At 49.8% G+C, this 22805-nt stretch overlaps 8 protein-coding genes across 8 annotated transcripts; 4 read left to right on the top strand and 4 right to left on the bottom strand.

Moving 5' to 3' along the window:
• Positions 1 to 322: 322 nt before the first annotated feature.
• On the top strand, positions 323 to 5430 carry N7466_009555 (putative SNF2 family helicase/ATPase; the record flags this gene model as incomplete). The annotated part of the gene is made up of 2 exons (XM_057168944.1): positions 323 to 2970; positions 3030 to 5430. 2 exons carry the CDS (start codon positions 323 to 325, stop codon positions 5428 to 5430), a joined length of 5049 nt encoding a protein of 1682 aa, XP_057017650.1.
• A 422-nt stretch (positions 5431 to 5852) lies between these two features.
• On the bottom strand, positions 5853 to 6677 carry N7466_009554 (uncharacterized protein; the record flags this gene model as incomplete). The annotated part of the gene is made up of 1 exon (XM_057168943.1): positions 5853 to 6677. The coding sequence occupies one exon, from the start codon at positions 6675 to 6677 to the stop codon at positions 5853 to 5855; it is 825 nt and encodes a 274-aa protein (XP_057017649.1).
• Positions 6678 to 7105: 428 nt separating this feature from the next.
• N7466_009553 (DEAD/DEAH box helicase) lies at positions 7106 to 10024 on the bottom strand (the record flags this gene model as incomplete). Its single annotated transcript, XM_057168942.1, has 3 exons — positions 7106 to 9445; positions 9502 to 9689; positions 9757 to 10024. 3 exons carry the CDS (start codon positions 10022 to 10024, stop codon positions 7106 to 7108), a joined length of 2796 nt encoding a protein of 931 aa, XP_057017648.1.
• Positions 10025 to 10605: 581 nt separating this feature from the next.
• N7466_009552 (wax synthase family protein) lies at positions 10606 to 12168 on the top strand (the record flags this gene model as incomplete). The annotated part of the gene is made up of 1 exon (XM_057168941.1): positions 10606 to 12168. One exon carries the CDS (start codon positions 10606 to 10608, stop codon positions 12166 to 12168), a length of 1563 nt encoding a protein of 520 aa, XP_057017647.1.
• Positions 12169 to 12345: 177 nt separating this feature from the next.
• N7466_009551 (RIX1/PELP1 family protein) lies at positions 12346 to 14707 on the bottom strand (the record flags this gene model as incomplete). Its single annotated transcript, XM_057168940.1, has 2 exons — positions 12346 to 14313; positions 14378 to 14707. 2 exons carry the CDS (start codon positions 14705 to 14707, stop codon positions 12346 to 12348), a joined length of 2298 nt encoding a protein of 765 aa, XP_057017646.1.
• A 324-nt stretch (positions 14708 to 15031) lies between these two features.
• N7466_009550 (uncharacterized protein) lies at positions 15032 to 18803 on the top strand (the record flags this gene model as incomplete). Its single annotated transcript, XM_057168939.1, has 5 exons — positions 15032 to 15037; positions 15145 to 15268; positions 15345 to 15668; positions 15750 to 16366; positions 16434 to 18803. The coding sequence occupies 5 exons, from the start codon at positions 15032 to 15034 to the stop codon at positions 18801 to 18803; spliced, it is 3441 nt and encodes a 1146-aa protein (XP_057017645.1).
• Positions 18804 to 19477: 674 nt separating this feature from the next.
• Positions 19478 to 20326, bottom strand: N7466_009549 (complex I NDUFA12 subunit family protein; the record flags this gene model as incomplete). The annotated part of the gene is made up of 7 exons (XM_057168938.1): positions 19478 to 19526; positions 19585 to 19722; positions 19797 to 19866; positions 19958 to 20038; positions 20098 to 20104; positions 20192 to 20212; positions 20276 to 20326. 7 exons carry the CDS (start codon positions 20324 to 20326, stop codon positions 19478 to 19480), a joined length of 417 nt encoding a protein of 138 aa, XP_057017644.1.
• A 217-nt stretch (positions 20327 to 20543) lies between these two features.
• On the top strand, positions 20544 to 22248 carry N7466_009548 (CDP-diacylglycerol--glycerol-3-phosphate 3-phosphatidyltransferase; the record flags this gene model as incomplete). The annotated part of the gene is made up of 3 exons (XM_057168937.1): positions 20544 to 20780; positions 20839 to 21191; positions 21249 to 22248. The coding sequence occupies 3 exons, from the start codon at positions 20544 to 20546 to the stop codon at positions 22246 to 22248; spliced, it is 1590 nt and encodes a 529-aa protein (XP_057017643.1).
• Between the last annotated feature and the right edge of the window lie 557 nt (positions 22249 to 22805).

Raw genomic sequence — 22805 nt, 5'->3', positions numbered from 1 at the left:
GATTGCACTTGTTTTTCTTCTCTTTGTCACAATTTCGATAACGCGTCTTCCTTTGCAATTCTTTTTTCTTTCGTCGTGATATCCCTGTCTTTGCCCTCGTTCCCGTGCTTGTTTTTGCTTCAAAATCATCTCAGCACTTGAGCTTTACAATTTCAATCTTGATTTATTTGAATCTTCCTCAACTGCGTTGTCACTTGCTTGAACGCTGGGGGTCAGTGGGGGTCAGTGGTGGTCAGTTCAAATCCAGACCAATTATTGGTTTACGCGTTTTATAAACCTCCAGACTAACATACAAATATATATTAGGCCCCCTGGCGCCAGTATGGGACCGGGGAATGTTGACCCTGTTGACTGGTCGGTTGATGAAGTTGTGAGCTTCCTCTGTGATTCAGGTCCTGCACCATGGGCTCAATCTTCAAATACCCCGCGACCTGATGCAACTTGGCTTGAAAACACTCTCCGTGAAAATGAAATAGTTGGAGAGCTACTTATGCATGTCGACAACGATGGCCTCAAGGACATGGGTGTCAAAGCATATGGCCATAGAATTATGCTGATGAAAGCCATTCAGTGGCTACAGGAGAAGTCCTCCAAATATCAGCAGTCACAAAAGAAGGCATCTAAGAATGTAGTAGCTGCTACTTCTCAGACGCCTGTTCTACAAACAGCATCTCACGGGTATTCACCTGCTGTGATGGATCTCGATCATGAAGACCCAAATTTGGCCCACAAAGAAAGTGGCGTTGCTCAAGGAGCCCCAAAGCAGAAACGGAGGATCCAACCCACACTTTTGCAACCATCGACAAACCAGACCATATTGGGAAGACCCGTTTCACAAGATGCAACCTCCCGGCCCAAAGGGATTCTTACGAACATATCAGACTTGTATGAAACTGCTAGAGATGGCTTAACCCCCCCAATCACTGGAGGCCGATCTCGAAGCAAACGAGAAAATGAGTTCCTCGCTGAGTTGGAAATCAAATGGGCCCAACAGGATGATGAAGAAGTCCTTCCTCTCTACGGAGAGTCCAGTTCAGACGAAGAGTACGAGGAGGATACTTGGGCAGAAGTACTAGAAGATAATCCCGATCCTGGAAACCCACGCCCGGCAGCACCACACTCCTCTTCCATCTCCAAACACGAGTGTGACACGCTTTTGGCTGAATATGTTGCCAATAAAGAGGAATGGTGGAACCAAGAGATTCTTCCCAAAATTCTGCCGGATGCACATGGGATGTGGAAATATTTTCGGGAAGATGGTACACTCGAGTATCAGAAAACCATGCTGAGAAAAGTGACGAAGGCACTCCGGGAACGCATGAACGCTTTACAGGATGCAGTAAAGGCCGAATCCTACAAGTCACATGGGGCATTCAAAAGAGCATGTGGAGCCCTGGACGTGACACTTTTTGATCGGTGCCACGCGCGATGGCAACTGGATGTTCTGGAATTGGATAATTGCCCTGAATATGTGGCACGCCCAACCCGAGATTCCACTACGGAGCGAGATGAATCCGATGATTCCGATGAAGATGATGTGTTGATCTATGATACAGACTGCTTTGGTGTGGGGTCGACTGACCAAGAATTTGATTCTCATTCATCTGACAATGGTGATGATACCTTCACGCTTGATGAATTCGAAGAACAAGGCGGCAGTCATGATTCGTCAATGGCACTTCATTCGGGAGGAATGCCTTCCGGATTGGAAACTGATTTCCCCAATTTAGGGATTTCACCCTGTTCTCACAGCAACGAATCGACAAGCCCGGCCTCAAATAAGCGACGACGTCTAAATGAATCAGGTCAAGACAAGCGTACCGATGATTTCCATGGTCCTTTCCGCCAAGAGGGTGATTCGGACATTGAGTTGCTTGATGTGAATGATGCACCTGACCATTCCATGCCCACCTCGCCACAGCAGGAGCATGATAAGGAGGTCACAGTAAAGACTCCACCTCTGAACCCTACTCCTCTAGGCACCGATGTTGATGACAAGGGCAATGAGATTCCTCTCATCGAAAGTCGGAACCCACCGCGCTTTGTCAATACTAGCCTTAAACGGCCTCGCGACACCACCCAGGAGTCAATTTCCGACGGTTACAAATTGTCTCAAAAACGATTACCCGGAAGTCGCACCGAAGAACCCGATTCATTACTTGAGAGTGATGACGCCGATGCTCTTAAGACGGTGGAGAATATGAGTATTTCATCTATCGAGGAGAATAAGAACCGCCTCCATTTGTTGGCAAAGATGGTCACCCAATTGACATCTAGCGAATATGAAGGATTTCCTGAGTACCTGAGCTCACTACATCATTCAATCTATCGCGAAAGAATTCAGGAAGTGATCCGAGCCATGATGAACAACCAGCGAACGTTGGATGCCCTTGGTCCAGTGGATAACAAGCTCACGATGCGCCTGGGCGCTTTGTTTGTGTCCTGGTACCACTGTCTTGGCCTAACTTCAACTGGACTCGAACGCCCGCGGCTCAAGGAGGCACTCACTGCGATTGAGGATGAGGCAAATGGCACAGCAATCTCGAAAAGGTTTATTACCAAGCTAAAATCGCTCGTGAGCACTTACAACGCCTCGCAGCCCAATTCTTCACGACGTGATACCAGCTCAGTGTATCATCATACTTCGAAAAGAAGAAGGATGTCTATGCCAAAAGGAATCAGAGTATCCACTACGCAAACCAGTGCTGTGAAACGAAAGGCATTGCAGGATCAAGCTCGTGAGAAGTTCATGATTGGACTTGAAAGAAGAGGCTTGAGCAACAGTGCTCCGGCAAGGCAGGCGGTCACCTTTAAAGATCCTGCAATCTACCTTCCTCCGACCATTGGAAAATTCATCAAATCACACCAGCTGGCCGGAATTCAATTCATGTGGCGGGAACTTTGTGACAGTGGCAAGCCCCAGGGATGCTTGCTTGCCCATGTGATGGGATTAGGCAAAACCCTTCAAGTGTACGTGTACTTTTGCCCGAAGCTGTAGATAATGACTAACATTTTTTTTTCTTCTATAGGATTTCTCTTCTCGTCACGATTGGCGAAGCCGCTGCTTCCCAAAACCCTAGGATCAAAGCACAAGTCCCAGAGAGACTTCATCGATCCCAAACTATCATCCTTTGTCCACCATCTCTCATCCCCAACTGGGTCAAAGAATTTGAATGCTGGGCACCGGTTGGCCATCACCTGGGAGAAATCAGATCGGTCACGGCCAGCGGTGTCCCAAACTATCTGGAAAGACTGGAAACCGTTCTAGATTGGCAAAAGAATGGGGGCGTGCTTATCTTGAGTTACGATTTGCTCCGCAACTTGGTCAATCACGGCGTAAGCCAACTCAGTCCCGAGGACCACAAATTGATGAAAGACGCTCTGCTAAATGGCCCCAACATCGTTGTTGCTGATGAAGCACATAAATTGAAGAGTGAGAACTCCGCTATTAGCAAAGTGACTGCTCTTTTCAAAACCAAGAGTCGAATCGCAATGACGGGATCGCCCCTGGCGAACAACCTGGCCGAATATTATCAAATGATTGACTGGGTTGCACCGGGCTACATGGAGTCAATGCATTCGTTCAAGGAGAAGTTTATGGATCCCATACAGACCGGTCTCTACATTGATAGTACCGAAGACGAGCGCAGGAAAGGACTTATCGCGATGGAAGTTCTCAAAGGTGTCTTAGAACCCAAAGTACAACGCGCAAGTTATTCCGTACTTGCATCCGATTTGCCCCCGAAAACAGAATTTCTCATTCACATCCCGTTGACTGAAATACAGCGAAAAGCATACAATATCTTCGTTGAGGAAGTCAAATCATCGGGCAATTTTGGCAAGATATGGCAGTGGTTGGCGATTATGCAGCTCTGCTGTAATCATCCAGCACCGTTTCTGAAGAGGCTGGAAGATCGAGAGGAACCAAGAAGTGGAGATCAAGATACCTTGGCAGCATCCTCAACAGACGAGAACGCTGCATTGCCGCCAGATTTGGTTCCACGGATCAGAGAACTCTTGGACACAGTGCCTGATTTGTACCATTGTGTCCTGTCAAATAGGACATTGCTGCTTGAAAAAATTCTGGACGAGTCGAAAAGAGTCGGTGATAAGATTCTAGTCTTTTCACAAAGTATTCCCACGCTGAACCACCTCGAAAGCGCGTTCAGAAAATGTGGCCGAAAATACAGGCGCATCGACGGCACCGTTCAGACCTCCCAGCGTCAGTCTGTTATCACAGACTTCAACCAGGGATCCGATTTTGACATTATGCTCATCTCGACTCGGGCTGGTGGGCTAGGCCTGAACATACACGGAGCAAACCGTGTCGTTATTTTCGATTTCTTGTTCAACCCAGCCTGGGAGGAGCAAGCTATTGGGCGTGCGTACCGCCTTGGTCAGACAAAGCCCGTCTTTGTTTATCGCTTTGTTGCCGCAGGAACCTTTGAGGAGAGGATTTTCAATTTGACAACGTTCAAGGGTCAGCTTATGATCCGCGTGGTTGACCAGAAAAGTGACCTTCGTCGGAGTCGCAAGGTGCATACAGAGTATCTGCTTCCTGTCGAACAGGGAACTCGAAAATCCGTTGATCATGTTCTTGGGAAGGATCCTGAGGTTCTCGACAAAGTCCTCGCCAATGGTGATCTCGCTGACGGGATTTTGGAAATTGCTCTTTCCAACGTTCAACATGACGCGACTGACATGTTGTCAACGGAAGAGATTTCACACGCCAGAGATCAGTTGGCTCTAGAGCAGCTCAAACGCAAGGACCCAGAGGCATATGCGAAAGAAATGAAGAGCCGGCAAGTATCCCAGCGCGCCCAGCATTCTCTGTCTTATCATTCCGCTCTGCCCGTTCGGCCGCCTTATCATTCCCAAGCATCTCGGATTCAGCAGACACTGCGTACACTGGCAGCACGGGACCCGAAGCAGCCAAAAACAGCCACAGAACCTGGATCCAAATCACCGGGTTCGGCTTCCATGGCATATGATGGTTCTGCTCAACGATCTACTTCAGCAAACTGGGTTGATAGACCGCAGAACTCGCCGCTGCAGGGGAATCAGCAGGCGCCTTTCATCCTCCCTGGATACCCCAATAATTTCCATTACTACCCCAGTGGTTTCCGATCCTTTGGCCCACCTCACCTTGGCCCACCTCACGCTCTCATCCAAATGATGTCAGATCCAAAGCACCCCTCAAACGCCATCAGTTTAGCAGTTCCAGACGCGCAGACTGGATTAATGGGCGGCACAATGATGGCCACACCTCTTGGCGGAACTGGGGGTAGCAATCAAACCCAAGAATTCCCCGGCCAACCAAGCCAATCACGGGACAAGCCAGAAAAGGAGATGGAAAAAGGCACGGTCCCCAACACCACCGCACCAGATGGCGATAAACCGTCTTCTACCCAGACTGCGGCCGAACCGTAACTCCTTGGCTTGAGCCTGGATCATGCACTCTCAACGACTCTTTGCATATTTTTTTAGCCTTTTGAGCATTCTTGATTTCTAGATGTTTATGATACCCCAATTCAGTTTTCATGTTGTTTGCCTATCCTGTTGGTTTGTCCTGTTTTTCTGATTTGCCATCTACCTACCAATTATCTGCTTTATCATTTAGCCAGTGCTTGCTGGAACTAATCATCTAGTTCTCGGTGGACCTCATTTGGTTCAATGTTGTTATGAACAACATTTTTTTTTCTTTTCTCTCTTTTTCTCTTTTTCTCTTCGTCTAGTGCTGCAGTTGGGCATTTGTCATGTCCCAAAGTTTCTAAGATTTATGACTTATGAAGTATTCATTTTAGTGATTATGTAATGAACAAATAATTGAAGATGAGAACACATGCAGCAGGTCAAGAGTGCTGTTCTAGACGACTCAGCCCCGAGGACCCCTGATCAGAATTTGACTTGACAAACGAAGCTAGTCTCGACAACACGGCAATTTCCAACTTGAGCTTCACCGTATAGAAGAAGCACTTCGTCACCGTTTGCGCTATGAACTGCCCACTAAACTCCAAACCCAAAAGTGCAATATCCATCAAGATAATCACCGCATTGATAATAATCAACTGATACATAATATTGGTTCTCCGCTTCGAACGCGACGGATAGGACATCAACAACCGGATCGTCTGCACAATAAACAACGACGAAATCACAATCTCCTGCACAAAGAAAACAGTCAACTGAACCCTCTCCCAGATATTGAAAAACTTCGGAAACCCCGTCTGGCACGCATATACCGCCCCATACGACGCCACAATCTGCGGCGTCTGCATCGTGATCGCATCAAAGATAATTATGCCCAGCACAAATCGCAGCACCGTCCGATTCATCACGACAAGATGAAGTCGCGAATAGAGCACAAGCGATTGGCCCGTCACCATGACGGCCCAACCGGCCGTCGAAAGCGTCACGGGGATCCATATCGGGGCGAGCTCAAAGTATTTGAGGATCAGGCCCAGCGCATCGGGGATCACGCCTAGAGAGGCGGAGATCAGCAGGCTCCAGAAGTATAGACCACCGTAGATGTGGAAGATCGAGAAGACGAGGACTATGAGCTCGAGGGCGCTGTAGAGGGCACAGCCGAGGAGACTGGCGATTACGGCCTGGATGGCGAAGCTGTTGCCCGTGTATGCGCCGGTGATGCCGTCGACGGGGGCATCGCAGCTGGACATTCTGTGCTTGCATATCTGGAATTCGGATTTGAGGGTGCTAGGCCTTAATTGGGGCCCATGTTAGGCGCATAGGTTGGACATTGGAGGTTGAAAATGTTTTAATGTCGTGGTCCAGGGTCGGAATACGGATGTGACGTATCCATGGATCAGGGAAGCATTTAAGGTTTTGGACTGTGAGTTGGGAAGGAATCACATCCGACTTCGGGATCCATCACTTGCGAAAAAGGCGGAGTAACTTTTCTCATGTTGGGGTAAGACCTCGTGTGACTGTTTAATTTTTCCTCTTTGTGGGGTTTAAACCCTAAACATACCATGAATTACAATTTATGTTCGTTGAATATTTGATTCATAACGATATAAACCCGAAATTAATTTAATATGGCCATCCACATCTGGATGTAGCACATACAAGTAGATCACTAGACCTTCTAAAATATAAGACTTTCAAGATCCGCCACACGAGTCGCTCGGTCCTCTGCCTTCTTCTTGCCCGTCTCGCGGAATGCAGCAAGCATCAATTCACGCTTGCGGCTCTGGATGTCTAGCACACGCTCCTCAATACTGTCCTCCACAATGAGTCTCCACACAGTAGTCTCTCGCTTTTGTCCCAGCCGGTACACGCGGTCCAATGCTTGATCCTCAATAGCGGGGGCCCACCAACTATCAGCGAGAATGGCTTGGTTGGCAGCAACGAGATTAAGTCCAACGCTGCAAACACTGAGACTTGCGAGAAGAACAGTGCACTCGGGTTTGGTAGTGAAGGCATTGATGGACACGTCGCGTCTTTCAGCGTTCATCTTGCCGTCAACCCGAACAAAGTTGATCCCGCGCTGAGCCAGATGGGGCTCCACATGGTCGAGGAAGGAAGTCCATTGGCTAAAGACCACCGTCTTAGTTCCAGGTGCCTGACCTGGAGCAGTCAAAACCTTGATCAAAGCCTCGATCTTACTACTAGGATTGCTGGGATCCACGTCAACACTGCCTTCATCCTCCCCGTTCAATTCTTTGGCTGGCGCGACCAAATTTGTGTTGTCTTTGATATCAGCACGACAGAGTGGGCACTTGTGCTGTCGTTCAATGACTTGCTCGATGCAGCCCTTGCAGTATGAGTGGGCACAAGCAGTGATTACGGGTTGATCGAAGTTATCAAGACAGATCGCACACACTTCCTGGCTTTCAATCTGAAGCTGCAGCATGTCCTGCAAAGCTTTCATGTTCTCCGGAGTAAGTTCCACGACTTTGTTTTTACCCAGGGTTTCCATGAGCTTGTCGATACGGTTCTTGCACAGGGCCCAGTGGTTGCAAACTTGACGAAGGCGCAAAATGACCTCCAGAAGATGGGAGTATGTTCCTTGCTTATCCTTGAACTCCAACAAAGCGCCTTTTGCCTCGGATTGGAAGGCACTGTACTTCTCGAGCTCATGAGGATGGAATTTGACACGAAGAACGCGAGAAGTGAGCTTGGGGAGTTTGAGGTTAATGAAATCCATGTCCTTTCGCCGTCTGAGACAGATAGTACCCATCAAGGCCTCAAGAAGCAAACGAGCCTCAGGTTCCCCGGATGTGAGAGGACGGATCAGGACGCTGTTAAAAACACCCATATCATCCAAGCCCCCAGAAAGCTTCAGGAAGCGCACTTGCGAGTATAGATCCTTGAGAGTGTTGATGATTGGCGTTCCAGTAAGCGTCCAACGAGAGTCTGCGCGCAAGGCGCAAGCTGCTTGAGAGCTTTGCGACTGAGGGTTTCGAATGCTGTGGCCCTCGTCAAGAACAACTCGCCTCCATTGTACCGCGAAAATGCCATTAGCAGGTGTCTTCTTCCCGGTCTTCATGTACGCCTTGTATTCCAGGCTGAGGGCGCCGTAGCTCGAGATAACCACGTCATACTTGGCCAGATTTGCAGCCTCTTTCTTGCCAGCTCCATGGTAGATTAAAACACGCGGCATGGTTTCGCTTCGGCAATGGTCTTGAATCTGGTTCCGCCAGTTACTCATTACACCCACTGGGGCAAGAATCAACGTGGTCTTGCTGGATCCCGATGTCTTGGGCTCGGAGTTGGCCAGGATCAGGGAGATAATCTGGATCGTCTTTCCAAGGCCCATATCATCAGCGAGAATTCCACCACTGGAAAGTACCGGCTCAGTGGATGATGAAAAGTTGGTTGCAATATTGGTAAAATTCTTGCCATTGCGCTTCCATAACTGAACCACTGCATCGGAACCAGGTGGTGGAAGAGTCGGGGATTCGCGGTTGATCATCCACGCTAAGCCTTGCTTTTGATAAGGAAGTAGCTCGGTAGAAAGACCAGCTGGAGTATCAACCATAGGCATCTTGGCCATGTCGGACTCTTTTTGTCCGAAATTCTCCACAACCTGTCCAATCTCTCTGGGATTGAACGAGCTACTTTGATTGAGTAGTTCCTCTATGGTTTCTGTGTCCTCACCGAGACCTGTTGGCGTGCTCAGGTTGGCAAACAATCTCTCCGCTTCCTCATCGCCTTGCCACCCGGCCGCACTTCTCTTGAGTGACATGACTCGAGCCGCCTTTTCAGCTTTGGCCCGGTCCGCGGCCATTTCCTTCTGACGCTTTTTCTCCTGACGCTCGGCTTCCACCAATTCACGTACAGGAAGTTTATCCTTCTGCATCCGTTGCTTTAGAACGATCCTCTCCTCTGGGTCGGTTGTACCGTACATGCGCAACAACACAGGGCAGTCATAATCCCGCTTTTCCCCAGACAAGATTCCCTCAACATGGAGGTCTTTGGGGTCCTAAGGTAGTCGTAAGCAAAGTTCCACGATATAATCGGATCCATCCTTGAACGAACCATATAGGGAGCGAGCTTGGCAGCAAGTCCCCTTCCAATGTGGCCGATCTGAATGCCCATGATATTATCAACTCGAATCGCATTGCGATCGTATTGATTTCGGGGCTCTCGTTTCAAGATCACATACTCTCCCGGGGTAGCGATTCCCCGGTAGAAACGAACTCCCACAATCTTGGTCTCCAAACTGCCTGTGAAACCGTTCAGAGCTAGTCCCGTATAATTTCAGATTTAAAAAGCAGACAAGAAAGTACCCACCATAAAGCATAGTATTAGACAGCCCAGACTCGTCCAAGGCTTGACTCCCCTGAACAAGCTCAGCAGCTTGTGCATCCTCATCATCGGCGCCGGCAAACTGAGAGATCTGGCTCAATGGCAGAAACTCAGCACTTTGGCCAAATCTCTCTCCATTACTGATGTTCTGTGGGTCCAAGTAAGGGGCTGATCGATTGATTTTTGCTGCACGAGCGTCATCTTCATCTTCGACTAAATCGACAACATCGGATTTGCGCTTTCTCGGCGGCATGACGCCAATTGCACCGTGTAGATTGTAACTCCAGGGAGCGAGATTGAATTCAGGTACTGCGCATTTTCTGCACTGATTAGGACGTCAAAGGAATCTGGAAGGTCGAAAACTTGATAAAGTGATAGGTATCAACTAAGAATAATGACGACGGCATTCGCTAGTCCGGATTAGGAAACCACGCGCTCGCGGGGACGCGTAGTCACGTGCCTGTCACTGTATGGCGGTGTAGGAGAGGAACTCCACCGCAGGCGGTCTCTCTGTTTTGCCGGTAAAAAATTGGCTAGTTGAGTGATTGAGTGGCAGATATATTACCGCCCTGCATCACACAACTTCAATGTCACACGAACTTGCATTGGACTGATTCTTTACGCTTTTTTCCTTCAATGTTGGTTTTCATATTTTCAAATTGATCAAGCATAAAAAACTCGTCAGGGATAGAATCCCCACCGTTTCACTATCTCGTATCTCGCTGTTTTTTTCTTTTTGCAGGGATAAGACACTGTACACCCATTCTGATATACATCCGTGCTGAGCGATCCCCAGATCGGACAAGCTCCCGAGAATAGTGGCTCCCTCTCCGCATGGCTGATCCCCGCATTGGCTGGTCCAGATACCTTGCTCAGAAAAACGAATATGAGCTAGATTCTCTACTCCGACAGGGCAGCTTTAAGCCACTTCTTCTCTATCATGTTGTTTTCTTCAACTTACTCTCTTGGATCGCTCTGGTCATCCCCCAGTCCAGAGGCGGCAGGTATTTTCGACCATTGGTCTTTGCACTGAGCTTGGCATTTGCCCTGGAGGTTATTCAGAATCATCGAGCTCTCCTAGGCGGAAATGGATATATGATTGGCATGATGATGGCATGGTGGCTGGTATGGAGTGCCACACTATTCGTGTTCTCGGATGTTGAGAATGACTTTCAACGCATTGAGCGTGTGGCTTCATCTGAGACTCAAAGCTCAAGTGGCAATGGCTTGGATGACAGCTCAGCACCTTTACCAGAGGACACCCCCACAGACCAGCAGGTGCAGTTTCGTTGGCAGTCCTACCCCTCCAAATTATCACATCGGATGGAGTGGTGTGCAGGTCTACTTTTCAACCTCCGTGGCCCGGAGTGGAATTGGCGTGCTCCTCGACTTGGTAGGCTACCTCGAAAAGTTCATGCACATCTGCATTCTGGCTTCCTGGCAAGCAATCTCCACTCAGAGGATGACGGGGATTACATATCTGCAAAAAGTTGTCTTTCAAAAGCATTTCGCGTCTTTCTCATCTCATATCTTACCCTTGATGCTTTGAAAGTTATAATGATACGGGACCCCTACTTTCGGAACACAGTCGTGACTGATTTAGCACCTCAATTTCCCCTCTCCTTCCTCACATCTATACCCTTGGGTGTTCGCTTCTATCGGTGCTTTGTCAGTTGTATGGGAGTCTACGTCGCCCTCCAATATGTTACCTGCCTCAGTCCTATCTTCTTTCTCGGATTATCCCTAGCATTCCCCAATGCCTCCCGCAAATTAACAGCTGCCCCACTGGACGTATCGTGGCTGTATGCTGATACCTTTGGCCCATTCTTTTCATCTGTGTTGGATGAAGGTCTAGCGGGTGTTTGGGGAACCTGGTGGCACCAGCTCTTCAGACACGGCTTCATTTCTACAGCGCGATGGGTCTTATCACTACTCCCAAGTTCATGGCGAAAAAACCCACAAATTAAACGCATAACCTATGTCGTGGTCGCGTTTTCGATGAGCGGGCTGGTGCATGCTTGCGGCAGCTATACACAGTTCACTGAGACTCGACCCCTTACTGGGCCTTTCTTATTCTTTTTCATACAAAGCCTGGCCATCATCGTTGAACATACCTTCCATACTATGGTACTCTCGAAACTGCCCATCAGCGGTATTCCACGGTGGGTACGACGTACTGCAAACGGTCTTATTGTGTTTTCCTGGTTGCTGTATTCGGGACCTTTCATCGCCGATGACTTTGCCAGGGGTGGGCTATGGTTGATGGAACCTGTGCCAATCAGTCCCCTCCGCGGTCTGGGATTAGGAGAAGGCCAGGGATGGTGGTGCTGGCAGGGCGAATGGTTCAGTCATTGGAATGATGGAACTTATTGGGGCAGTGGGATACGAGTAATTTAGATCAAAGAACATAGAAAAGAACCACATATATGCATGTGTATAGACACATCGAGGTCAAAATAGGCTTTCATGGAAAACTTGGAAAGACGCTCGAGCCCGGTGAGGGCATCAGGGCCAAAAGCAAGAATTCTTACATACAACAAACTTTTAATATATACTTTCGGTTCAATTATATGATCACCCCTCCATATTGACATCCTCATCATCCTCGTCATCGGTATCAGAATCCATGTTCAAAGTGGGCATTCCATCATCGTCGCTTTCGTCCTCTTCGGGCAACGGGGCAGCCACGGGCGGAGCAATCGGAGCCTGGGATACAACCTGGGGCTGCATCTGCACAGGTGCATCAGCTTCCGCTAATTGCGAAGCAGAGGTCGAAGTCCGAGTGACGACGGGGTATTGTTGCGTCTCTTCCAAGCGAGCCTTCTTAGATTGCACTTCCTCATTAGAGGGAGCAGATAAGCTAGGTGTCTGGATGTTAGACTCCTCAACATATGTCCGTTTGTGCATCGGCATCTGAGTTGCGGCCTTTGCTTCAACAGGCGCAGGAGCCGAAACCTTCAAGAACTCGGCGGTTTCGGGAGCAGCATCGTATACTTCATCAACCATCTCATCTGCCTCTTGCTCATCTTCCGCCTCGGTATAAGAGTCGAGCTCCGGGGCAGTCATCAAAACAGGCATTCTGGGGCGAACCAGAGCCTCCACTTCCATGTTATTGGCGTATTCGCGAACCAGGAAGGGCATGATACTGGCACCGGCAGCGCGGCCCTTGATAGCTGGCACAGGGTTCAGAACACTTGCAAGCATGGCATCCTTGTCGGAGACAAGAATGATCGTTCGGTCAATTTCGGCGCGGAGGGATCCAATGATGAGTTGCGGAGGAATGGATGTCAAAACGCTTTGCAAGAGACCCGACGCGGCCCGTTCTAGTTCAGCGAATTGAGATGTTTGCACTTTCCGGTTCTTTTGAATGTCGGGGTTCAAGAAGGAGTCCGCATTGGCAGTGCCGTGGCCATTCTTACCCTTAGACTTGGCATCGGCTTGTGGCTTGACTTGAGAGCCAGAATCATCGGACGAAGGCAGAAGATCGTTGCAGCAGGCACGCAAAACGTTGGTGATGGAGGATGCGCTCTGCTTCGACATAGCGGGACCATTGAGCGATATCACGGTGCTCAATAGGTCATATGAAGCCAAGCGCACATTCCGGCTGGCATTTTCATTCCGGAATACCCAGGTCACTTGTTCCAAGATGTTCTGTGAGATGGGTGTGGTGCTGGTCTCCAACACACTGGTTACATGTGCAAGCAAGTTCATGCAGGCAATGTGAATGCGAGGCAACTCAGCCCACAGAGATTCCCGCTCGTCGCGACCAATTTGAGGATTGATTTGCACACCCGATCGGGTTCCTTCATCTGAAGGGACGGTCACGGATGTCAGGCGCGATGTAACATCGAGAATGGAGCCTAGGGGAAGGGCCACAGTAGCGGCGGATGGCATGGAGACAAAGTTTGACAAAAGTCGCAACAGAGTGATTAATCTGTCCGAACCAGCATGCATGCCCTCCCAGGCTGGGAGTCCCAGTGCATCGGTGCCTTCATCAGCTAGGTCTGAGCTGTAGTTCTGGCGAGCCGAGACCAAGCCCCCGTCAACAGACTCCCATTGTTCGACTACGGCGCGGAAGACATGATCGGCTGCTCGGTGGATCGACAAAACCGTCGCTCTGGAGTCTTCTGTCCAACCGGATCCAGCCTTGTCCTTGGGCGCGCATTTATGCAGCGAGGCAAAGAGTTGCTCTGCAACATCCATCACCCCGTCGGGGAAATACAGGGACGAGGAGCCCAGGACCTCAGTCAGCAATGATCGAAGCTGAGATCCGAAAGGACGGAAGATAGTAGGGTGCCGAGGAACCAACTCCAAGCAGACTTGAAGGACGGTCACCATGAACGGTGTGTTGGGCTTGGCCTTGCGAGTAGATCCCGAAGGAAGCTTGGTGATGACCGAGACCAAGTTCAGGGCAGCGGTAATAAACGCAGGCAGATGAGGCGTGGTAATTTCTCGGACAAGAGTCGGGTACTGGTAGGTCAGGTGGAAGATGCGTGTCAGGGTGATCAAGGCCATCTTTCTTGTGGAGATAGGATCCGGTTTCTGGGGAACGTCAATTGTCAGTCATATTGATCTAGATCTGTAGATTATGCAGAATGTCTCATACCGCCAGAATGCTAATCAAGCCACGAACAATTGGCTCATAGCCGCGCAAGATTTCCCATTGTCCGGCCTCGACGGTGGCTTTGACAAGTACCACTGCGGTCCATCGTCCCTCAATGCTACGGTCCTGCAGCAAAGTAGCCAACCGTGTCTTCAGCTTGTGAATCTGGACGCTATTATCCGACTCGGTCTTTGACTTTTGAGCTTGGGGCGCAGAGAGAAGCTCGGCGCAATCGGTCAGCGAGGTCGCAAGGAATGCAGTTATCGAAGGCAATTGCTCGACGGGGGTGGTGGTCAAGCGATGGGTGACCGCACGCAAAGTAGTTGTAGTCATGATGAACTGTCTCTAACTCTCGATCTCGAACTTGAGATCAGAGCAGGTCGGTTCTTTTTTCCTGGGGAATTCAAGAGAATGTAGGATACATAGTTTCTTATCGGTAATTTTTTTTTGCCAAAAAGCTCGGACCCACATGATGGGCAAACCAGTAAAACAGTAAGAATGTGAAGCCTCGGGTAAAATTACATACCAAAGCAATACGCAAGGCCTCCACATCCCCTGGGCGATCATTCTCCGGCCCCGAACACTTGTTTCTCTCGCAGCCCGCATGTACTGTTCTTCAGCATCTTCCTCTGCGCATTATTCCCAATAACGGTCATCATGGCGGTGAGTGTCGTGGAACTTGGAGAAACAGATCTCTCTGTTGACACATCCAAATCAACAACCCGAAAACGGAAACAATCCCACTCCCAATATACTGACGTCGGCACTAGGGAGGCAATGTCGAGAAGGGACAACGTTATATCGCTGCCCTAGACCAGGCGCGGGCCCAGGGCAAATGGGAGGAAGTTCCTGAGTTGATCCGAAAGGTCACCAAGCACGCTCCGCAAAAGACTTGTAGGTTCATGAACTGACGAAGCTACTCCCCGCGTCAGTGGCTTGCGCGCTAACCCGGAGATCTCCCAACCGATAGGTGTTATTCAAACCGCAACTGCCGAATCGCGAGTGGTGGCATTTATTCATCAGAAGACGACCACCGAAGCGACAGCTACACCCAACCTCCCTGAGCTGATCCCAGCTTTGTTGACAACAATCGAGAACAATGATGGTACCCCGCAAGAGATCTTACAAGCTCAGGTCTGCTTGGGATGGGTTCACTGGACACTCAATGAGCCGGGGCTGGCGGCATCTCGCCTGCCCAAGAATTTCGCGGCCACTGTTGACTCTCTGTTCAGCGAAGGACATGACTTGTCCGATTGGACCGAAGTCTGTTTAGTCAAGGGATGCTATATTAAGGGTATGCCGGTTTCTGTGGACCTTTGAAACATCTGTCTATGCCAGATGACATGGAACTGACCAAAGAAATTCTTTCATCTAGGATCTGCACAGTCTACAGTTGCCAGCATCGATGAAACTCTAGACACTTACGCAGCCTTGATTCCATGGCTGAGCAACGGCAAACTTATCAACAATCCCAATTCCCAATTTCTCAGCTGGTCCGAGACTCTCCTTGGCAAGGGGGCCGTAATGGCCAGTGAAGAAGCTGGAACGGCAACCCCATACTCAGACCCCCGGCACGTGGAAATCGCACTCAAGCTGTTTCGGCTGTGGTCGGTACACCCTGCAGTCAAACAAGGACAGGGCTCTCCCAAGGCTGCGTATGCGGGTGCCCCGGGTCAACCTTCGCGCACATCGATCTGGAAATCATACTACTTGTTCCTCACAATCGTCCTCCAGGATGGCTTGACCTATCCTCTTTCGCATGATAGCCCGGAACGCCCGCAGCTTGCCAGTGAGCTCCGTCGCATCGAAGGTATTTGTGAGACTGCCCTGCTTCGGGAGGTGAAATTCCCCACAGCTAGTTCCGACAATTCCCAGGTTGAAGAATGGGTGGAGCAGGTTATTAGCAACTGGGAAGTTCTTTGTGGCCCCGACTGGCAGGACCAGGACCTTGGTGAGGGTGGGCAAAATGCCGTGGGCCGCAATGTCCTGGACGTGAGTAATAACATACATAACATGAAGGCTAATCTTCTTTTCGAATGGGGCTTACTCAAGACAACAGATTTTGTATCGTGCCGCAACCAAAACGTATCATTCATACTTGATCCTCCGGCGTCTGTTTCATGTACATGCTGCACTGGCAGACTTTGATCTCGCTTTCAAGGCCCTTGATTCTTATATCGAGATCGTTACCGCTGCCAAAAAACGAGCCGAAAAATCGGCCGAATACGGAGAGCTGGAAAAGGATTCAATCTTGCTGCAAACTCTTTCAGAGGGCGTCACTCTTTTGTGTGCACTTGGGTCCTTCGAGGAGGCAGAAAAGGCCAAGAACTTGACGGACTTGATCAAAGAGTATCTCGACAAGCAGGCGACAAGCCAAATAGAGGGTCAGAGCAACGGCAAGCTCCTACTTTCACACGGTCCTAACTGTACCAATTCTCCAGATATTCCTATTCCTATTTTGGCCGCATCATACCGAGCAGTCGGAGTTGGCCTTGCCAACTGGGCTAGCTACACCCCTTTGAATGAGTCTCGGGACGAGATCCGTGGAGAGGCGATTGATTATCTGGAAAGGAGCATCAACCCCGAGTTCGGACAAGACACGAACTTCTCTGCCTTTTACACCCTTTCTCTGACCCTAGCGGAAAACCGTGATCTTGATGCAGCAATCGACTACGCCAAGTCCGCTTTGGCGGCCCACAATTCGGCACCTATTACTGAGGACCTCTCAAAACAAAGAGACCTTGTATCACTTTGGCATCTCCTTGCGCTGTTGCTCAGTGCAAAGCAGGAATTTGATATTGCCGAGCGGTCGTGTGAGGCAGCCTTTGAACATTTCCCCTCGGAAGTTTTCTCTAGAGGCAACCGTGACCGACGATCTTCAAGACATTCCCAAAATGGTTCAGCTGGTCCCAAGCGCTCGGTGATTAGTCGATTGCAGGGCCGGGAGAAGGAACGCATGATTCAGACTCGTATTACGCAGCTTGCATTCACTGAGGTTCTCGAAGGCCCGGAGGCTGCTGTTAATCAGACTGAACAGCTGCTCAGTCTTTTTGGTAGACTGTTCCAAGAACTTGACCTTGACGAAGGGTCGAACTCGAAGTCGGATCATTTGGTACCCCCGAAGAGCTCAGCGGGAACAACGAAGAGTTTCCGTAGCAGTATCTTCCACCGTAACAGGATGTCTCAGCTGCCAGAACGCCGGGGTGATCGTTCGACCAGTTCACATTCTGCGACACCTCCTGTTCCGTCGATTCCAAATGGCCATTCCGGTTATGATGCACCAGAAATTCAGGTCACTGACGAAGATCACGACTCAAGCCTCAGGATTGGACGATCAGACTCCAAGAGGCTGCAGAAACGCGGCACTAGTTCTTATAGGTCCGAAAGACACCCGGATCAAGGCCCACCTGTGCCCCCTCATGAAGATGAGGTTGGCATCGCAGTGTCTGGAAACTCGACCCCCGTGCCACGAGAACATTCACAATCTCCCGTCGTCAAACACCCTCTGCACCATCACAAACTACCACCTACCCCCGTTGGCCACGAGGACCAACTTCAACCCTTGCGTCACGATCTTCGCCGTCCCGCAGCTCAGCGATTCGATTCTCCTACCAACGTCACCACCAAATTCCCCATCACACAATCCAAGAAACACGCACTTGCCCTGCTGGTGAAGATTTGGCTGGTTATCGCTGGTCTTTATCGTCGTGCTTCTCTATTTGATGATGCCCGCGAAGCTTGCGAAGAAGCCTCCAAACAAGTTATACGAGTGGAAGCTTTAGCCGCCGCCGAAGAATCTTCTGCTCGCCATCTTAGCAAGCGTGGCTGGACCGCTGCCAAGAGTCCCGAGGAACTCTGGGCGGACCTCTACGCTGAGGAGGGCCTTCTATGCCAAGCACAGAACAGGCCCCACCATGCCATGAAATACTATGAGGATGCTCTCCTGCGCTGTCCCGAGCACCCCATTGCAACCATTGCTCTCGCAAATCTCCTCTTAGACATCTGGGACGAGAAGCTTTCTCCTGAAACAACCAAGACGGATGTGGATATTAACGTGTCTCGTCTATCCTTGTTGTCTTCCAGTGCTAAACTCAAGTCAGCTCGGGCCATCTCAGCTGATGAGCTAAAGACACCTGAGGTAGCCATGATGCCACGGGTAGTGTCAGTGGCCAATTCCCCACATGAGGTCGACCCAAAGCACCTCCATCGTCTCGCAGCTCGCGACCGTGCCTACGGCCTTCTTTCCATACTCACTAAGCTCGGCAGCTCTTGGGACAACTCCGAGGCATGGTATGCGCTATCTCGTGCCTATGAGGCCGGAGAACAAGTCGAAAAGCTAAAAGAAGTTCTGTGGTGGTGCATTGAGCTTGAGGATCGTCGACCAATTCGACACTGGTCCAATATCGGCTCCGGACTATATGTACTTTGAGGAAGTTTAAGGCACGTCAAGGAGCCGCCATGTTTAATTAATATCTTTCTTGTATCTAGTTGGTTTCCCTCGGACTGGTCACGTTTGATTCCCCTTTTCTTCATTTTTCAACATTTGAGATACCATGTCCTTACTGCAAACCGGGAACTAAGAGCAGGACTGGATATGTTTAGTCAAGCGTTTTTTATATTTTTGATCTTCGCATTTATTGGAATGGAAAATCGTCTTTTTTCTCAAGTCTGTACCATCAATAAGGACTCTAAGTCTTCTTCGTCCAAATGTTCAAATGTTAGGTGTAGGCTGCACCCAGGCCACATGCATGTATTGATGTCGTATGTAAGAAGTATGCACATGTGTACTAGTCTGTAAATGCTAGGTACTCAAGTGCCGCAAATCCGAAGCCAGCGACAAGGGCGGAAGATTCAGCTATGTATACTGATCAATTGATCGGTGTCGTTTTGTATGTTCCTTTTTTTGTGGAATCCAATATTTAAAGAATTTATATAGAGCGCGAGGATCTATAAGATAAAAATTTCATGAAAAGCAGAAGTAGCACAACTTTATGTACATTCCTCTCAAGTACATTAAGTACCTGCAGGATATAAGAGAGCAAAAAAAACTAGGGTGAGAGTGCGAAAGTTCAATTCATTTTGCTAGCCCCTGGCCGATTTGATTTACCGGGGAGCGGCAACAGGAGTCCAAGCAGAGTACTTGGGGACAGTGCTTTAAAGATTGTTAGTATTTCCACAAAAAATCGTTACAAATATCTTCAAATACGTACGTGGAGTAGGTCTTGAAAGCGGCACGAGTCTGGGTGAGGTTGGGACGGTGCTCAGGGACCTCGAAGGCGCGCTGGCCGGACTGAAGGAGCTTGTCGGTAGTGGGAGGAGCATCAACAAGGTAGGAGATCCAAGCGTGCCTAATTTCATGATCAGTCCCGCACAAAAACCGCATATTCTTGCAGATCACGAGAAGCTCATGTTGTACACTTACCAGCCAGGCTCAATCTGACAGGGATTGTACTCGGGCCAGTTGGTCTTGTAGTCGACCCATCGTGTGCGGACTGTGCGGGGATAGTAGAACCTTGATCAGCACTTCACCTCTTGTTTCGACGTTCTAAGAGCGCTTCTCAAGCTTCGTTCTGGGTGTCTTACGGGGCAGCTCCTCGCTCATGTTCTCGTAGAACTTGTTGCCCCAAGAGTCGGTTCCGATCAGAGTTCCGGCCTTGGTATCACCTGTGATCAATTCCAGTTAGCTATGCGCGCCTTCCGGGACCCTTGAATGGAGAACATACCGATGTTCTATTCCAAAAAGTAAGAAAAATCCACGGTTAGTCCTCTCTGCCTTCCAATCACTGTATCCTTGATATCCGCGGTCGAGGTTCATACCTGCATCTGGTGGGCATATTCCTGTGCAAAGAGTTAGCATACCTAAGCTCCGTAAGATAAGAAAAACCTAGGCCATGAACGGACCTTGACGCCAATGCGGCGCAAATTGCGCAGTGTCCGCAGAACGGTCGACATGGTGACGGTGCAATGGGGGTGAGAAACAATGTGTAATCCCAGTGTCGTGAGTCGCCGCGAGGTTGAAAGCGAATTGAAGTCCGGCTGTTTGCACTGTTTGCACTATGAGCTGCTCGTCCCTTCCCGATTCAGAAATCTTTCAATAGTTTCCTTCTTGGGAACTATTTGACCATTTCACTATTTTGATTAGCTTGTTTTTTTTTGCTTTCTCCGCGTCATGTTCGGTCGCGTTGGAGGCAATGCGCTTCGCTGCGCTACTCGTCGCCCCATTGCGCGCCCCAACATCGTTGGCCGCAAGTTCTCCCATACTGCGGCTAACGCATCCGTTGCTCCGGCATCGTCGCCTCTGGGGAGTATCACGGTGGAATTGGATCGCATTGCGCCCCGGTTCGAAATTTCAGCGTCGGAGGTCTCGATCTTGAACTCGCCGGCCCAATTCTACTCTACTCTCAAGGTTCGTGATCTTGAGCGAGAGCTTCTTACAACTTCGTTTACTGATCCGTTATCGGCAGCACAAAATCCGCAATGCCCGCAGTCGCGTATACCTCTCGACCCTTTACATCGGCAAGACCGAATACGAGTTGATCGATACCGTGGCAGATGCTCTACGTGATAACCCGGACCTACAAGTTTCTATTCTTTCCGATGCGTTACGAGGCACTCGAGAAACCCCCAACCCGTCATGCGCATCGTTGCTCTGCTCCTTGGTGGAGGAATTTGGCCCCGAGAGGGTGGATATTCGGATGTACCATACACCCAATCTGACGGGTTTGAGGAAGAAACACATCCCTCGTCGAATCAACGAGGGCTGGGGCCTGCAACACATGAAGCTGTACGGCATCGACGACGAGATCATTATCTCCGGGTAAGCATTTTACCACCGAGCCGTTCGTTGTAGCCGGATTGCTAATGCCTCATATAGAGCCAACCTGTCGGATGACTACTTCACGAATCGTTTGGATCGGTATCATGTGTACAGTTCGAAGGCATTGGCCGATTATTACGCGCGAATCCACCATGGCGTCTGTAGTCTGAGCTTCCAGGTCTTGCCAGACCCCAACAATCCCTCCGCCTATCTCCTGGAATGGCCCACTTCCAATGGAGCTCCTTCACCACTAGACAGTCCCGAAGACTTCATCGGATACGCATCAACTATTCTCAGCCCCCTCATCCAAGCTTCCGACAACGAGCCTGTTCTCCCCTCCACTTCTAGCCAAACCTTTATATACCCCGTCGCGCAGTTCACTCCGCTCCTCAAGCCCGACACTTCCACCGAGTTCCCGGCTGTCACCAGTATTCTCCGCCTCCTGTCCGAATCGTCTGCATTCGCTGGAGCCCGCTGGCTCTTTACCGCGGGCTACTTCAACATCCACCCCGTTCTCTCCTCACTCTTGATCGCAAGCACATCCACCGACTCCAAAGCGCCATCGACTACACAAGGCACCGTTTTGACTGCCTCGCCTTGGGCCAATGGATTCTATGGCTCACCAGGTATTTCAGGCATGCTGCCAGCAGCCTATACGCACCTATCGGCGCGTTTCCTTGATCGTGTTGCCGATGCTCAGGCAACCAACTCCATTCAGCTGAAGGAATGGCGCCGCGGTACAGTCGGCACACCGGAAGGATGGACCTACCACGCCAAGGGTCTCTGGATCACATTGCCGAATGAAGAGCATCCCAGTCTCACCTTTGTTGGCAGCAGCAACTACACGAAGCGAAGCTACAGTCTTGATATTGAGGTTGGGGCACTAGTTGTCACCAATGACCAAGAGCTGAAGCGCAAACTCGGCGAGGAGACAGAGGTACTCCAGAAAGATTCCGCACCCATCTCACGTGAGGATTTGATGCGCACGGAGCGTCGCGTCGGATGGAACGTGCGGTTGGCTATGTGGATCGTTGAGAAAGTTGGCGGAGCTCTCTAGATTGCCCGTTGTTCATTTGTATATAGTATCTCTCTCTCCTATGTAATTGTACCTGTAGAATATCGCATAATTTCGGCTTAAGCCGAGATCACGCCGTCGAAATGCATACTGAGTCATGACCCATGAATGCATATATCTAATCCAATTCAAAAACTTGTCTCGACTCCTCTCAAGATCTGCCTTATCCGCGCCATAGAAAGCCGACTCCCAAGCCGCTCTTGGATGACTATGATCTCGGATAATGCTGTCCGAAAGCGAGACCTGCTCATTTTAGAGATGATCCACTCTATGTGGATTCGATCCTTTGTTTCAACACCGGTCATAAAGAGAGGGAGCTGGAATAATTCATGCCCCCAGGGGTCTTCTTCGTCGAAGGCACGGTGTGCGATGTTCATCAGGCTAGTCATAGCGAACATTATGTGAGGTGGCGTCGGTTGCGTACAGTCCCTCAGCGTTAACCGAAAGTAGTAGAGCTCCACAAAATAGAAGCCACTCACAGCGGCATCGGATGTGCGCAAGAAGGAAGATCGAGGTGCTTTTGACAGTTCGGTCATTCT

This window comes from Penicillium verhagenii, assembly GCF_028828195.1.
Source record: "Penicillium verhagenii strain IBT 33310 chromosome Unknown utg000009l_segment0_segment0, whole genome shotgun sequence".
Lineage (NCBI taxonomy): Eukaryota > Fungi > Ascomycota > Eurotiomycetes > Eurotiales > Aspergillaceae > Penicillium > Penicillium verhagenii.
This window is presented reverse-complemented; position numbering and strand designations above follow the sequence as displayed.